Here is a 17,168-nt window from a genome sequence, read left to right on the forward strand (position 1 = left end):
CTGCTGCTTTGGGACAGAACTGCAGATTCAACTGCACAGAACATCACAGCAGCACAAGAATGGAAATACTCAGAAACCCCTGCCATGCATTTTAAAGCAATAAATCCCCTCGTGGCTGCAAGTCAGTGAGGAGGAGCAGAGAGCCATCCTGAGTTTTCCACCTCTGATGTGCTATGTTTTATGCATGCTTTTTCTGAACACCATCTGCCCCAAACACATCATGAGATCAAGCACAGGGCAGGACAGGTAGAGCCTGGGAAGGAAGGGCCGCTATGCACTTGGTAGGTACCCTGTTGTGATGACTCTAAAGACTCAGGAATCTAGACACCCTCATCCCTTTCCCAGGGCCACAGCATCGCTCAACACTTCAGGAAGAGCCACTGTAATTTCTTACCTTCGAACTCGAAGCTTCCCAGGGTTCGAAGGGCAAGAGTAATGCTGGCCACATCGCTGGCCTCAGGGAGGGTGGTAAGGCCAGGGGAGGCCAGTTGGTGGGCCAGGCCCTTGGGCATGCCTGGGTGTCGGAGGGGTTTGTGCATAAGGACCAGGGACAGCATCTTCAGAAGTCCATCCTGGATATCTTTCTTCAGCTGCGGAATCTGCCGGCTCAGGTCATAGAGCACAGCAGTAAGTGCAGGGCTGCGGAGGAGGAAAGGCGTCACCATGTGGCCAGGGCGCGGAGCAGACTGCCACTACAAGGCTAGGGTGTGCGTAGTCTGCTCTGGACAGGACGTATGGCCCCGTCACTATTTAGTCTCAGAAGTGCTGCACAACCTTGGCATTATCTCAGATTTCAGAATAATCTACCTATTTCTGGTTTTCACCAAAGACCTTGTACAATGTAATTCAGCCACCAGAGACTGAGTCTCAGTCAGTGAGCAAGAAGCAGACAGAGACCATTCTCCTTATTTCACAGGGAAAGGAAGGACGTTTTGAGAAGCTAGGAAGTCTCTCTGGTACTAACGGCAACCGCAGCCACGCACACAGCACACTTACCTAGTACTCCGTCCCACAGCCTTGTGTCAGTGGCTCTTTCCCTTTCCCTTAATCTCAACAACTATCAAAACAGTAGAAAGAGTTGGTTTTTTTTTTTTTTTGTTTTGTTTTTTTGAGAAGGGTTTGTGTGTTGCTTTGGTGCCTGTCCTGGAGCTAGCTCTTGTAGACCAGACTGGCCTCAAACTCACAGAGATCCACCTGCCTCTGCCTCCCGAGTGCTGGGATAAAGGCGTGCGCCACCACCCGGCAAGAGTTAAGACAAGAAGAGAGAAGCAGCTGAGTCAAGATCACACAGGAACTAGCAATGAAGCTTGGATTCCTAACCAAGCTGTGTGTGTAGCCTCAACCAGCCTGCCTACCAAATTTAATACCCAAATAACCTGCCTCTCTCTCCTAAGCCAGACCCATTACTGAGGCTGGGTGGGCACTGGGCCTCTGGCACACACCTCAGGCCCACTGCTAACATGGGCTCCAGCAGCTCCTTGATGTCCTGCTGGATGCCTGGCCCCATTGCTCGCGCCAGCATGCTGATGCACGTGAAAACCGTGGCATCCACCTGCACGGTTTTCTGCCTCCTGGAGAGAAACAGAATGGCACTTTAGACATAAAGACATTCATAATGTCCCACCTCAAAGTCACGTTGGGGACAGAAGGGCAAGTTATTTAGCCAGTGCTGGCTACAAGAGCGCGTGGAGATTACTCCAAAACTCTCCTGGAGCCAGTCCATCAGTCGCTGTGGGTATGTATTTAAAACACTGCTCCAGCAGATGGCAGTGCTGTGTCTCACAAAGGGGCTCTTTCTCTGAATTCAGGAAGATGCACCATATTTAATATGAGGCTGACTTAGTTGGGAAGCTAAGAGGCATGTACACTGGGAAACAGAGGGTAGTGTATTGGTATCCCAGGGAAGACGTGTTTCTATATGATGAGAACGCTGGGTTTCAGGACAGGCAGCCTGTGAATCCCAGAGCAACCCTTGCTGACAAACACACAGAGAAACAAACATAAAGGCTCAATGCCATTGACACTGAGCCTGGCCTCTTCATCTGGCAAGACGCTAAGGGCCTTACTCATATATTCTGTGGTGGAATGACTTGTTACACCTTAGCGCTAAGGGAGGAGTTGACCATCTGATCTCTTCAGTTCTAGTCAGGGATTCCTCCACGATGCCAGAGAATACCATCCTGGACATCCAACATGTTCTCAGGGTACCCCCTTTCTAAATACCCAGACAGTCATTGCACCTGAACCTGAGCTCAAGTGAAAAGGGACTGCCGTTCGCCTGTCATCCCTCAGAGTGCAGCAGCGGTAGAAAGGGCTTAAACTGTGCAATGGATGGATTAGCTTACTCCACCTGAACAGAGAGCATGGTGACACATAAGAGAGGGGCTTACTTGTGGGCAAAGTCCTTCGGAGGCAGCGCTGCTCGGATGATGTCCAGTACACGGGGCAAGTAGACCTTAAACTCGGACCTCACGGCCACAGAAAGCAGCCCCAGGGCCTGGAATGCTGCAGTCCGTTCCTTCTCCTTTTTGACACAGCTAAGGACGTGGTTCATGGTATCCTGGAGGTACTGAGTATCTAGTGCAGAGAAGATAGCACACGACCAAGGTCAGAGACCCTAGACAGCACTCAGATGTAAGTTATGGCGGCCAATGGGGAGATGCTAAGAACTTAAAGGCCAACCCTTAGAAGACACCTCAAGCGTGGCAATCACTCCTCAGGTGTCTTCGGGAATAAGAAATGTCTTTTGCTTTTGCCTTAAATAATAAAAGCAAGGAGGGCGTCTTCAGAAGAGTACTTTATCTCCCTTAGTCCAATCCTTTTGTAATTATATCCGTATGTGTGTGGGTGAGTTGAGGTGTGTTTGCCAAAGTGCATTTGAAAGCCAGAGAACAACTCATTGAATGGGTTCCTTCCTTGTACCATGTGGGCCACGGGTCAGTGGCCATCAGGGTTGGTGGCCATCAGGGTCAGTGGCAAGCACCATTTCTGCTGAGTCATCATTCTAGATGCTCCATGAGTATTACTCTGGGGACAGAGTACACACTTCTGTTCAAAAACTGCTCTTAAGAAGCAGAGCTTGGGGGGCTGGAGGGATAGCTCAGAGGTTAAGAGCATTGCCTGCTCTTCCAAAGGTCTTGAGTTCAATTCCCAGTCAACCACATGGTGGCTCACAACCATCTGTAATGGGGTCTGGTGCCCTCTTCTGGCCTGCGATCAAACACACAGACAGAATATTGTATACATAATAAATAAATAAATATTTTAAAAAAAAAAAAAAAAGCAGAGCTTGGTGAATCTCTATGAGTTCAAGGCCAGCCTGGTCTATATAAAGTTCTAGGCCAGTCCGAGTTACAAGGTGAAGCCCTGTCTCAAAAAAAAGCTAAGGGCTGAAACAGCTGACTTCAATTCCCAGCATCTACACCATGGTTCACAACCATCTGTTACTCCAGTTCTAGAGGATCCAACCCCTTCTTTTGGCCTCCATAGGCACTAGGCACTCATGCAGTGCAAACACACATGCTGGCAAAATAGCCAGATACGTAAAGTAATTTTTTTTAATACCAAAATCCAAAGTAAATAGACTAAACATTAAGTCTTGTTTAAAAAACAAAGAGATACACCAGGCGGTGGTGGTGGACATCTTTAATCCCAGCTCTCGGGAGGCAGAAGCATGCAGATCTCTGTGAGTTCAAGGCTAGTCTAGTGAGTTCCAGGACACTATAGAGTGAGTTCCAGGACAGCCAGGGCAGTTATACAGAGAAACCCTGTCTCAGGAAACTAAAAACAAAACAAACAAACAAAAAAATCAAAGAGATTAATCTCAATTATCTGACAGTGTAATGGCATTGAAAGTAATATTAAATATTATTTACAATTAATGGGCCATTCCATTTAGTGTAGGCCTGAAAATCTCTCAGCTATTACCTGGAGATTTCTACTGTAGACACATCAGAGTGAGCCTTAAGAACGGGTCTGGAAAGCACCTGCATCTTCACTGTTTATTTACATCAGTAGAGCGCAAGAGCAGGTGTTCCTGGGTGCTTGGTGCTGGAATGCTTTTCTTTCGAACAAAGGGATTTTCTGATTCTCGGTTTGGCTTCTCTCCCCTGCCACTGATGGTGAGCCTTAGGCACAGTGGCAAGTCACAGGCCTGTAAGGTAATGTTCTGATTTATTTGTGTTATTATGTCCAGCTTGTATTTTGTTCTTTTAAATTTTATTTTCAGGGTATCTTTTGCTCTTTCCAGAGCTCCCACCGTTGGGAGGCGTAGGCAGTGACTTCCACACTGAGCTTTAGTAACAGGCGGGCTGGAGGTGTGTGATGACGGTGGCTCTCCAGTCTGAATTTCACTGGCACATTTTAATGTGATGTTTAACAAAACAGCGACCCTGCATCCAAAGGATACACACAGGGCCTTTGTCTTTGAATCCTGTCGCTAGGCAGTACCCTGGACACACCATGGTAACTGTTTCCACAGCACATCAGACTTTGATCAAATTTGGCTTAGTTGTTAAGTTTCTTTTGAACACAGACTTTCAACCCAAGACCATTTAAAGCTCTACTGACCAGGGGTGTGTCTGGTCATTAGGAAAGAGAAGAGGTGCTGGTGCCAGGAAGGCAGAAAGGAAAATTTCAAAAATAATGGGTGATTTCCATCCTATAATTTCTCCTTGGTTCAGCAAGTTTATGTGACGGTTTGGTCCTTATCCAACACACTGTACTTGTCAGGCCTAGCCTGCTCAACAAATCACCATCCAGACACTCGACCCCCACTGGCTTTATCTGGCCTGGATGGCATGGGAGAGTCCATGCTGGGAACAGCAATGCTGAGGGTCAGGCTGACCTTTCCTTTACGCCACTAGATCTTACTTAGTTCTGAACACTACTCAACACAGGCAGCATGCCACGGAGAAGTACAAGAGATGCTTGAGACAAGGGCTCACTCTCACCAAGTAGAAGGCGAGGGAGGGACATTAAATACAAATAGGCAACTAGAGTATTATCATGTGTACCTCCTCATTTCCAAAATGAATCTGAAGTAGCTCCAGGAGGCAATAATAATCTCATAACAGCTTCCATTTACTGGGGCTTACTCTGCGCCAGGCACTACGAAGGTGCTTAAGCACTCATGCTGTTCATTCTGGGAGGCAGGGACTGTTGTTTCATGTTCACTAGTCAGGAAGTGAAGACCCACGAAGGTCAATAACCTATCCCAAACTTCAGTACAGATGGATGCAGGATCCACACCGACTCCATCACCAAAGATCCCGACAGCTGAGGACTGTGGTGGAAAGAACAGCTCCAGCCAGAACAGCTGGGAAGGCCTCATGGGAAGGCCTGCATCTGAGCTGGGTAAGACTCGACTGACTGCAACTCAGTGACCACTGAGGACAGCACGGCAGGTGGAAATGCACAGCCCATCACCTGTGGAGACTGCTCTAACACACACACACACACACAGACACACACACACACAGACACACACACACACACACACGTCTTCCAACTGCCCATCACCTGTGGAGACTGCTCTAACACACACACACACACACACACACAGACACACACACACACACACACACGTCTTCCAACTGCCCATCACCTGTGGAGACTGCTCTAACACACACACACACACACACACACACAGAGACACACAGACACACACACATGTCTTTCAACTGCCCATCACCTGTGGAGACTGCTCTAACTCATGCATGTGTCTTCCGTGTAGGTGGAGAGGATGCTCGATGGTCACCATGGGGAAAACTCAGGTCCCTAAGCCCACTCTGCCCAGACAGGCAATGTTGACAGTATGGACCTGAAGTGCCCTTCTGTGGATCTCACTGAGGCCCAAGCTGGTCTTAAACTTTAGGTGGTCCCCATCTCAGCCTCCTAAGGCGTATGATATAGGTATGAGCCCCAACACCCAGCACAAGAAGTTATGTGTGCTTAACCTGATGACCTGGCCTAGAACTGACCCTTTGCTACACACTGTGATTTTTTTTTTTCTGAGCAGGGTATTATGTAGTCCAGGTCGGCCTCAAACTCACTGCGTGGCCAAGGATGGCTCTAAACTCCTTATTCTTCTGCCTCTGCCTCCATGTGCTAAGGTTACACGTGTGTACCACCGTTTGGACTGCTACCAGGTCTCTTCACAGAAAACGAAGAAACAGGATGGGCAAAGCGATCAGAGACTAGCCCTCATGTCAGCGCTGCTTCGAGGGAGGCAGACCAGACTGACTCTCTAGGACCAGCGCTTCCATCCCTGTTTGATCACCCTAAAGAGGGAATGTCTTCGGAGGACAGCCTCACCTGTGAAGGCAGAAGGTCGGAACGCAGCCAAACGGGGCAACAGATTAAGGATTGTCATTTGGATCAGTGAGTTCTTGCTGCTCCTGCATTTCAGCACCCACTGGCACACCTGGGAGAGGAAGGATACAGGGTTGGCAGAGGAGAGGGAGGCGTGGGGTGTGGGGAAGAAGGAAGGAAAAGGCCTTTCGCCATTTACCTGATCAAATTTCTCTTCCATCAAGTCCCTGCAACAGCGGCTTTCCACCAAAGTGGATTTGGTAGGGCTGGGGGAAGCCCCGAATCCCATGAGGCCTTGGTGGGAGCTGTACCCCAGCAGTCCCACCAAGGCGTTTGACTGCTGGGGCTGCACAGCCTGGAAACTGGTGAAGGGGGTGATGTGTCGGGGCTTTGTCCCGAAGCCCATCAGGTCTTTGCAGTACTTGTCATGCACCAGCTGCTGCTGGGTGATTTCCTCCATCTCTTCTCTCAGACGCTAGACAGGGCCGAGGAAGGAAAAACACAGTCACTTTTGCTTATGAGGAGCTTTTACCCTGTGCACAGTGAGTCTGCAGGGTAACGGTAGGCAAAAGGCCACCTTTTACTGAGCAGGAAAGAAACCTCCAGCCTGGAGTTCCTACGTCCAAGTATCCCTTGCAGGTTCACGAAGGCTCAACTGCGAAAGGGAAGACAGCCCAATGCTGGTACCCTGTGGAGAACACTCTGATCTCTTTCCCTGGAGCTCAGTAGAAACTCAGGCAAATCATTTTCTCAGAATCCTCATCCTGGGGTGGCAGGGAATAGGGTGCCTGCAGTGCTGGTCTATTGAAGGGAGGCATCCCGACTCATCCTCCAACGGCCTCCAGCTCTTCTCGCACACATACTTTCCCAGGAAGGCTTGCTAAAGGACCACCCAAGTCCTCATCTCTATTTGAGCATCTGATACACTGTGATCTCTTGCATGAGACCATCCTTGTTAATTCTGCGAGCCCCACACTCTCTGGCCTGTCTTCCTCCTTCCCAGCTGCTCCTGTCTCCTATGGTTCCTCCGAATTTCTCAATTTCAGGTTCACAGACCCCATCTCTTTTCATCTACACCAGGTCATGTGAGTTCTTGCCCGGTCTCATGATGTAAATCAGTAGTGACCCCCACGTTCATCTCTCTTAACTAGGTTTCTCCCCAGAACTACTTACTAGTCACACAGATGCCCAACATGTGTCTCAAACTTATGCTCAAAACCACTCCCTTCTCCTCATCCTGTTTTCCCATCTCAGTGCAAAGCAACTCCATTCTCCCAGTTACAAAACCAAACCCTTTGACTTCTCTTCCTTCCAATCTATCCCACATCCAGAATCCAGCCACTTCCTGGAAATCTACAGCTCTAGGAAGAGTGTCAAAGATCTCCGCCAAGGTGGTTGTGCTCCGCTCTTTAATGTCTCTTATTACACTGTGTGTTTGGAAATGAGACGATAATTTGTGAGAATTGGTTTCCCCATGTACATCTGGGTCCTGAGGAACTAACCCAGGTTTTCAGCCTTGGCAGCAGGCACCTGTACTGCTGAGCGAGCCATGCTGACAGCTCTGCAGTTCCCTCTTAATGGAATTTGCGGCTTCAGCCTTTGCCCTCTGATAATCCCTTCTCAACAAAGGGCTCTCATGAGTCTAAAGCCACCCATAGGGGTTAAGAACCTAGATGGCTCAGCCAGTTAAGTGCTTACTGCACAAGCAGGAGGACTTGAGCCCAGGTGCCCAGTACTCATATAGCAAGCTGGGCATGGCTACATGTGCCTGCACTCCTAGTGCTGGGGAAGCCAAGACAGGAGCTCCGGAGATCACTGGGCAGCTAGTCTTGCTGAATCATTGAGATCCATCGAGATCTCATTCAGTGAGAGACCTTGTTTCAAAAAAAAAAAAAATGCAAAGTAATAAAGACAGGTACTCAACAACAACCTACAGCTTCCATAAGCCTCAAGCACATAAACACGTATGTGCATGCATGTGAAAGCAAACACTCACACACACAAATAAATACATTAAAATAAGGGTTTGTTTTGTTTAAGTGACTTTTCAACATCTACCACTGCACACAAAGTCCACTCAATGGCCTCCTACAACCTGAGCTATCCTCCTGGCCGGACCAGGTATTCTCAGAGCTTCTCCTGCTCACCTGCCCAGGCACAGGGGCATTCTGGCTGCTCTCAAGGAGCGGCATGCTCCTGCACCGGGACTTCACACGGGCCCATCAGCTGCTTACCCCTTCACAATTGTGTGCAAACACATCCAGGTTTTCTTCACTCCATAGCACATAACTCCACACAGCTCATCACAGTGTTTTCATCTACATGGGCACGCTCTCCCTGACTACAACATGGCCCGTTCTGTTCCTGTTATTGCTTTGGCCCTCAGGGCTCACTATTGCTGGCACACACTAGGTTCCCCACTAAAACCTGGTGAGCAGGAGAACACAGAATGGGCATAATCCTGACCTTTTAGGAGGAACCTGTAACTCACAAAGCACCTCTGTAAGAACCTTTTCACTTATTGCTGACACCTTTATGTGTTAGGTGACATCATTTTGTTTCATTAGGAGGAAACAAAGGTCCCAGAACTGTATGGACTACAGTAGGACTCGGGTAGAGAAATTTCAGAGTGCTACCATTTACACCATATCCACCAGTTATCAGAGGCTGCACTGAGCCCTTTATATACATTTAGAAACCTCTCAGGTGGGCGATGGTGGTGCACACCTCTAATCCCAGCTCAAGAGGCAGAGGTAGGCAGATCTCTGTGAGTTCGAGGCCAGCCTGGTCTACAAAGCTAGTTCCAGGACAGCCAGGGCTACACAGAGAAACCCTGTATTGAAAATCCAAAAACCAAACCAAACCAAGACAAAACTAGAAACCTTTCAAGTCCAGCACAACGGGGAACAGTCCTGTGCAAGGGGAAGAACAGGAGGCTTATGTGAAACACACAGTATCAGCAGTGGAGTCAAACGTGTCCTACACTCCATGTGCTGCCTGATACAACACACACAACCACTCTCTATAGTCAGGGCACCCTGGGTGAAATCCCACACCAACAGATCCTCCCAGGAAGTCTCATAGGGAGAGTTTTACTCCAACATATCCTGCATCCTGTCTCCCCAGTATGTGTGTCACTTCATCTAATTGAAGCCAGCCAGGCTATTCTAGGAGCCCCCTGTGGCAGCCACCAGAATGTGACCTAAACTACAAAAGCCTAACTGATCCACAGGCTCTGGTGCTGCTCAGAGTTCCATGGCCAAGCCTGTGCCATGGCCACATGGGCTGCTCACGGCAACTACAGAAGGCAAGGATGCTGTAGCTTTGCTTGATCCTGGATGACAAAGGCCTCCTCTCATAACCCGCTTTGGCATAAGGACCTCAAAATGGCCTCACATAAAGACAAAGAGACATCCAGTGTGTTTTTTCTCTTGTTCATTCAGGCCAACATAGATTTAGCCCTTCCTGTTTTCTCTCATAGGCTGCAAAATCCTTCCACCTTAACGTGAACAAAACCCTTTCATCTTAACTGACTTAACTCCTAACTGACTTTATTCCCACTTCGCCACACACTTGATCCCACAAGCGGGCAGGTGTCAGAAATTCTTAACACCCCATGAATCCCGTGTATAACACTGACGTCTGTGCCTGCAATAAGAATAAAACTGCTGACCACAAACATGAGCCTATTAACTGGACCCCACTCCCTCTCTGACACCATCTCCTCTTTCTTCTCTGCTCACAATATACCAACCATCCTTCCCATGTCAAACTCTCCCACCTCAGCCAAGAACACAGCTCCCAGCCAGCTGCCAGCCTCATTCACATCATGTGCCTCTCATGCAGATGGCGCCACCTCAGGGAGGGCAGGCCAAGTCTCCACTTACCCTTCCAACCCCATCCCCAAGATCTTGCTACCTGCTTCATGGGTTTTCACAGAGCGTCCTGCCATGATCTTATCTGTTGCCCGCTGATGCAGCGGCACAGGACCCTGGCCCCCGGCCCCCAGACACATTGCTCACCTCTCCCTCCATGCTGCTGATGCGGACCAGCTCGTTGAGGATCAGCAAGGCCCCGTGGATTCGATCGTCTCGATTCATGCCCTTCTCTTTGGCCAGGGTTTCATCGAACCCTTTCTCTGCTTCTTCAAATGTGTGCTGAAGAGAGAGAATGCCGTTCAAGAATACAACACAGGAACCCCGTCTCACACACACACACACACACACACACACACACACACACACACACACACACAAACACACGAGGTTCAGAGGCAATCCAGGGGCTGCTAGTGCCGGGTGTCAACACTCACACTGACTTATAAGCTCTTTTGTTTAATTTAGCTCCAAGGCTCATGCCTTTGCAGCAAATGCTGCTGTCACCTCTGACATAAAACAGGCCCAAAGGAATTAAGTGACTTGTCTAATGTCATACATGTAAGGTAAGAAGGCAGGCCAGGTCTCTCTTCCCATGTTTAGAACTCCTGTGAAGTCCATTTCCTTGGCAGCAGCTATGGGCCCAGGGCCCAGGACTCAGGGCGCTGGATTGGAGGGAGCTAGCCCTTTGCAAACTAGTAGCAGCTGCATTCCCTGACTCACAGACCCAGTTTCTCCATTTTAACAGCTCCTGATGTGAAGGCAGCAGATACCAACTATTATTTTTTATTTTTTTGAAACAGTGTTTCTTCAGGTAGCCCAGATAGGCCTTGAAGTCTTTTTCTGTTTGTTTACAGGACTTAATCTTGGTTGGTTAATTATATTTTGAATCAAATATGATGTCGGCACTGCTGGTAAAATTGCAATTATCAAACATTATTTGCTTTTGTTTTTAGATAGGGTTTTACTATGTGAACCTGGATGGCCTGTCTGATTCCCAAATGCTGGGTAAAGGTGTGAGCCACGGCACTGGGCCAATACGTGTTCCAGAGGCTGGGGATGTAGTTCAGTTGGCAGCGTTCATCCAACATGCAGGAAGCTCTGGGTTCAATGCCCAGCACAGCACAAAAGTGGGCATGGTGGTTTGTGCCTGTAATCCTAGCACTAAGGAGGCAGAGGCAGAAGATCTCAAATTCATGGTCAGGCCCCAGTTCTTCTTGCCTCAGCTTCCCAAGTGCTGGGATTATTAAGGTGTGTCGGCCATAGCCAGAGGCCTTGAATCATAGTCTTACTGACACATTTTCATTCTTAGTAATGCATAAAATAATGGTGTGGCTACCAATGTATCTTTACTAAGAAAGTGCCATAAAGTAACCAGTGATTCACGGTGAACAGTGAAAAAACCATGCAGGCCCAAACAACTGTGCCGAGGCTCCACGGCCGGCCACGAGTCCCCAAGCAATAGTGCTCTGCTATTGACTGATATGGAACCATCTCCTCACCCTGTACCACTGAGGCTTCTGCATCTCCTTCGGCTCCCGCTGGGTGGTGAGAATCAGACAGGCACGAAGGGCAGCCACGGCTCCCTCTCGGATGGCCTGCTTGGGGTCCCACACGGCCACAAAAATGTTGTCAAAGAAGGGTTGCACTTGCTGGAAGAAGAAAGTGGGGACACTGATGGCCAGCTCACGGAGAACGAGGACCTGGGAGAGAAGGGCAAACAGAACTCTTATTGCTACCAGAACTTTTGTTCTCTCAGGACACTCCCCTGCCATCCTGGTGTGTCTCCTTGCAATGCAAAGCAAAGCCTCATCCTCCTAACTGCGAAAGCCTGGTGCCAGGAGAGGCAGAGGCAGACTAACCAATCGTCTCAGTGCTTACCACCTGGCTGCTGACATACACAATGCTGGCACCATCTGAACCCACACCCTAAACAGACAGGTGTTGGATGCTTTAATTAAGCTAACAGCCTAGAACTATACCTGAAAGCCAGAATAGTCAATAAATATTTATTGGATGAAAACACGTTTGATATTCAATTTTGTTACTATTTCATTTCAGAGAAGACTAGTGTCCTTAGTTAGGCTGCCCTGCTACAAAGTTGTGAACGGAAAAGCCATTAGCCAGGATTAGTTTGTGCTACTTCCTTGAACTAACTGGAAAGCAGCTGAGGATGCTTCCAGCTCCACTGCACCCACTGCCAGATGTTTTCTCAAACAGACTGAGTCTCCCATCTCATACCCCGGAATCCTTTTCCCAGAACAAGCTTCAGAAGAAAGCAAAGCACAAAACAGTGCCCACTGCTCCCCAGCCCTAGCTGGGCTTAATCCTATAGGCACTCACAGCTGCGTGTCTCCGACCCTCGTTGCGGTCAGCACCCAGCCATTCCAAGGCTCGTTTCACTTCAAACTCCACGTACTCAGCAGTGAAAGTATCCCCTGCCATAGCAAGGCGGCCAATGGCCTTGGAAGCCATTTCCATGACAACTGGATCGCTTGAGGGGAGGAGGTTCCGAAGGTAGTTGGCAAATCTGCCAATTCTGGTGGAATTCCCACCTTCCACTCCTATGAGGCTGGCTAGAAAAGAAAGCAAAGGTGACCATGTGGTGTGTTCTGGGATGCATGTGGCCTGGAGCTGAACACTGGCAAGTGAGCCCTTACTCCACGCTGAACAAGTAAGAAGGAGGTTTTTCATTTGAACCAGTAGATTGGCTTTTTGTGCCATTTTAACACATCTGCGTATCTTCCTTCCAGGAGAGAAAACTCTTCAGACTGAATGACAATTCACAAGGTTTGTGGCCAGCCTCAGGCAAATAGCAGCCATTTCTACTTTGGTATGTGTGGGCCCCACTGTGACAAAGCCTGCTCTATGGGACACCAGACCTGCCAAAGGCAATCTGGGGCAAAAGAATGAAAACCTGGCTTCTAGTCTCAAGCCTGGCAAACCAGTTCTGAGACTCGGCTGTCACCTCTCAGAGTGGGTCTTGCCTGTATATCCCAGGGCTTCTAAAATAGGCACTCAGTCTCCAAGTACTAAAAAGGGTCCTTAACACTCTTTCGAAACAAAGACGAACTAGACGCTACCCCATCAGCAAGTGCAGACAGGAGTACAGTGGACACAAGACAACTTGTTCTGTGTCCCTATGGGTTGCTGCGACCAGAAACTGTCCTTACCGATGGCCAAGATGCCACCTTTCCTCTCATTGGCATCTGAGCTGGAAACCAGTTCAAAAATGTGATGGTTCAGCTGATCATAGAAGCGCGTAGACTCCTCTTGGCTCATCTGCAAGGGAAGATGTGCACAGAACAGCTTCTTGTTACCGTCCCACTGGTGATACCAGTGGTGACAGCTGGCAATTTGGGATTGGGATGGAGGGATGGCGGGTACAGTTCAAACCAAAGGCAAACCTAGTTCCCATTTCCATAGCTTTAAAGTGAAGAGCAACTGATTATATGACCTCTCTGTTTATTTAGCAACTACTTCCTGATTCTCTACAGCAGAGGACAGCTTGTCTTAAAATCATCCTAATCCCAGGGGCGCAAGGGTGGACAGGTCAGTGTCTTTGACTTGTGGTCTCTGTTTAGAAAGTTCCGGACCATCAACTCTCCAAACCCATCCCAAACACTGACAGATACAAAGAATTGAAGGGCTGGTGTTAGGGAAAAACATCATAAAAAATAAAATAAAGAACTGAACTGTGACCACAAACATGAGCAACATCACAGAAACGTGAAATCGCTGCATGGGAGCCCATACGCTCTCAGAACATGAAAGCTGGTATCCTTGCAAATGTCACTGAGCCGCGGCAGCAATCTAAACCAGCAACGGCACATTGGTCCCAGAACCCAGCAAAGACTGACCCCAAACACACAAGACCAACCTCTCGAAGCTCCATGGTGACATAGTGCTGCAGCTCCTTGGCCGCTTTGGCTCTGGTCTCCTCATTCCGGCTCTTCAGTCCACTGGCAAACTGCTGCAGAACGCTCACATTGCTAGATGTGGCGGCACTGGCGGTGGCTGTGGTGGGACCTGTCCCGAGCATCTTGCCCTAAGGTTCTTTGGAAAAAAAATCTTTCAGTATCTTTTTTTCCCCCTTTTATTTATTTGGGTGTGCATGTGCACACCACAGCACTAAGAAGTTAGAGAACAACTTGCAGGAATTAATTCTCTTCTTCCTCCATGTGGATAACTCAGATTGCCAGTCTTGGCAACAAGCAACTTGGCCCCTGAGCCATCTTCCCAGCCCCTTTATTTTTGCTTTTTAGTCAGCCTTATATTCTCAGCATGACTTTGAACTCGCTATGCGACTGATGGCCTAGAATTGCTATCTCGATTCCACCAACTACTGGGATTTTAAGAGTACCACCATGTCCACTTTACGCAGTGCTGGGACTCCAACCCACAGCTTTGTGTGTGCTGGGCAAGCATTCAATCAGCTGAGCCTCGGCCCAACCCATCTCTCAGTACTCTATAAGCCATGTATTTGTGGCCTTAGTACCAGCACAGGTTTCTACCCACTCATGACATGTGCAGGTTTCTAGAGGGCCAGATGGCAGACTGAAGAGAAAACTACCTGGCCTTCAACTCTGCTGCAAAGTTATACGTGTGTCTTAAGGAAGACACTCAAGATTCCTCAACTTCCACAGCACCGCAATAGAAGGACGACAGTGCCTGACTTGTGGGTTGAGCTGAAAACTAACGTGCTTAGAGTATTTCCGGAAAGTGTGGCACACAGCTCTGGCTCGCGGTTAGAATCACTGTGGACGTGGTCCAGGGTCAGATGCCAGAAGCAGCAAGAGAATTAAGACTGAGATGTCCTTTCCTCAGAGTACCATTTGCTGAAAGGAGTCATGATTATCCTTCAGCGGCCCTGCCCAACAGAAACATAATACAAGCCACATAAGTAATTTTATTTATTGCTTTATTTTTATATACGCGTGTCTGTCTGAGTGTATGCCGCATGTTTGCAGATGTCTGGGAAGGCCAGAAAAAGACATCAGAGCCCCTGAAGCTGGGGCCACAGCAGCCATGAGTTGACTGACAAGGTCAGTGGGGACTCGAATGGGGTCCGTTGGATGAGCAACAAGTGCTCTCAAGTCCTGGGATATGGTCAGCCCCCTTGTAAGAAATTTTTAATTTTTTAGTACTCAAATTAGGAGAAACAGGTGAAACTGCTACATTGTACTCAACCCAATAACCCAAAAACTATCATTTGAAGTTTTATTGGTATATAAACTTATTGATATCTTCCCCACTCTTTTCTGAGACTTAGCTTCCGAAATCTCGTTTTAGCCATCTCAATTTGAATTCATCATTCCTGAAGTGCTCACTAGCTACATATGGCTACAGGCTGTCGTACACAGTACTAGTGTAGCTGGCCCTTCTCATCACGGGTTCTGAAGCTGCAGACTCTACCAAACATGGATAGAATGTGCTGGGGATGAGCGAGCTAGCAAGACGCCTCAGGGAGTAAAGAAAGGTGCTTGCTCCTAAGACTGATGACTGAGTGTGATCCCTGGGCCCCACAAGGTAGAAAGACACCTACATGTTGTTCTCACTTCCACATGCATGCACGTGCACACCTCCCCTGATAAAAAGTGTAAATTTAAAAAGGAAAAACAATGGGGCAGGAGAACCCTTAGTTTGTACTGAACATACACAGGCTTCTTTTCTTGTCATTATTTGCTACATGATACAATATAACAACGCTTTACGTTGTATTCGACATTAAAAGCAACGTAGGCATGATTTAAAGCATACAAAAGGATATCTACAAGTACCACACCATGTCATGAGGGACAGGCTTTCACGGGGTTGGGAAGGCAGTTCCAAAACAAATCCGCCCTGACAGGAAGGGGCAACTGATTACAGTTGTGAGCTGAAAGAGACCACTCATTCCTCAACTCTGTGCTGTTTCCCCTGTGAATTTACAATTCAGGGGGACCATAAAAAGGAGGCTAGCTCACAATGCCATGGAAGTGACATGCACACCCATCCTGCCAGATTACACTAAAAAACAAACACAATTCTTAATTAAGCACAGAACCCTGGGTTCTATTCCCAGCATCACATAACCAAGGCAGGATAGCACGCACTTTTAAGCCCAGCACTCAAGAAGTGCTGGCAGAAGGATCAGAAGTTCAAGGTCATGCTCTAGGAGATGGGTAAATAAATTGAGGAACAAATGGTTTTGAAAAACTTTCAAACACTACACTGCTGTCTAGAAAAAAGGTACTACAAAAGGAACCAGACGCTTTTAGGGAGGAAGGAACCACTCCTGAGTGTGTACACACACGAGGCAGCAGGAAGGAGGTCGACACGAAATTTCTATTCTCACGAAAGTAGAGCGTCATTTTAGGCTTTCCTTACAAGCCAGCAGCCCCAGGCTGGATTCAAAGTAACTACTTGGAGTCACAGAATCCCAAAGGTTTTGGTCATGCCTTAGAGAAGTTCACGTTAAAAGGTTGAAACAAGAAGGGAGGACACGGGCCAGGCAGACACAGCGTGAGCTCGGAGGGTGGAACCCAGCTCGGCTCGGAGGTCTGGGTCCCCGACAGGTCTCCAAGTGCGGTGTAGGGGGCTGACCCCGGTCTAGGAGGCTGCAGCTCCCAGGGGCAGGCTCCACCGTCTGTGGATGGTTCTCGAGGGGTGACCGAGACCGGCATGAGACCTAAAGGCACCACGGCAGGCCCGGAGAAGATCCGCCAACCTGGGGGTCTCCCCGAGGGCGCAGTGCGGGCCGCCCCGGTGGCGGGGCTGGTGTGGAGGCGCTGCCTGGTCCAGACGGGCGGCTTCCCGGGCCTCCCCCAGCACGGCCCAGATTGGCCGTGAGTCTGGACATCCCGCCGGCCGCAGGTGCTCGGCTCCAGGCCCCAGACTCACCGCGCGGCTTCGGCCACCGCCTCAGCTGCTGCCGCCTGAGCCGGTACCGCCGCTTCAGGCCCCCAGTCCCACCACCCGCCTTCCCCGCTGTCCTCTGGG

At 48.9% G+C, this 17,168-nt stretch overlaps 1 protein-coding gene across 1 annotated transcript in view; it reads right to left on the reverse strand.

Moving 5' to 3' along the window:
• The window catches only part of Mtor (mechanistic target of rapamycin kinase), a 110,651-nt gene extending 93,483 nt beyond the window's left edge, over nucleotides 1–17,168 (reverse strand). The window contains exons 1-11 of the mRNA XM_038333022.1: nucleotides 17,070–17,168; nucleotides 14,068–14,243; nucleotides 13,361–13,469; nucleotides 12,531–12,763; nucleotides 11,690–11,890; nucleotides 10,335–10,469; nucleotides 6,512–6,787; nucleotides 6,316–6,424; nucleotides 2,391–2,577; nucleotides 1,443–1,571; nucleotides 395–639 (exon numbers count right to left, since the gene is read on the reverse strand). Of these exons, the coding sequence (XP_038188950.1) occupies nucleotides 395–639; nucleotides 1,443–1,571; nucleotides 2,391–2,577; nucleotides 6,316–6,424; nucleotides 6,512–6,787; nucleotides 10,335–10,469; nucleotides 11,690–11,890; nucleotides 12,531–12,763; nucleotides 13,361–13,469; nucleotides 14,068–14,229 (1,786 nt within the window). The 5' untranslated portion in view covers nucleotides 14,230–14,243; nucleotides 17,070–17,168. The remainder of the gene's footprint in view (nucleotides 1–394; nucleotides 640–1,442; nucleotides 1,572–2,390; nucleotides 2,578–6,315; nucleotides 6,425–6,511; nucleotides 6,788–10,334; nucleotides 10,470–11,689; nucleotides 11,891–12,530; nucleotides 12,764–13,360; nucleotides 13,470–14,067; nucleotides 14,244–17,069) is intronic.

This window comes from Arvicola amphibius, chromosome 6 (assembly GCF_903992535.2).
Source record: "Arvicola amphibius chromosome 6, mArvAmp1.2, whole genome shotgun sequence".
Lineage (NCBI taxonomy): Eukaryota > Metazoa > Chordata > Mammalia > Rodentia > Cricetidae > Arvicola > Arvicola amphibius.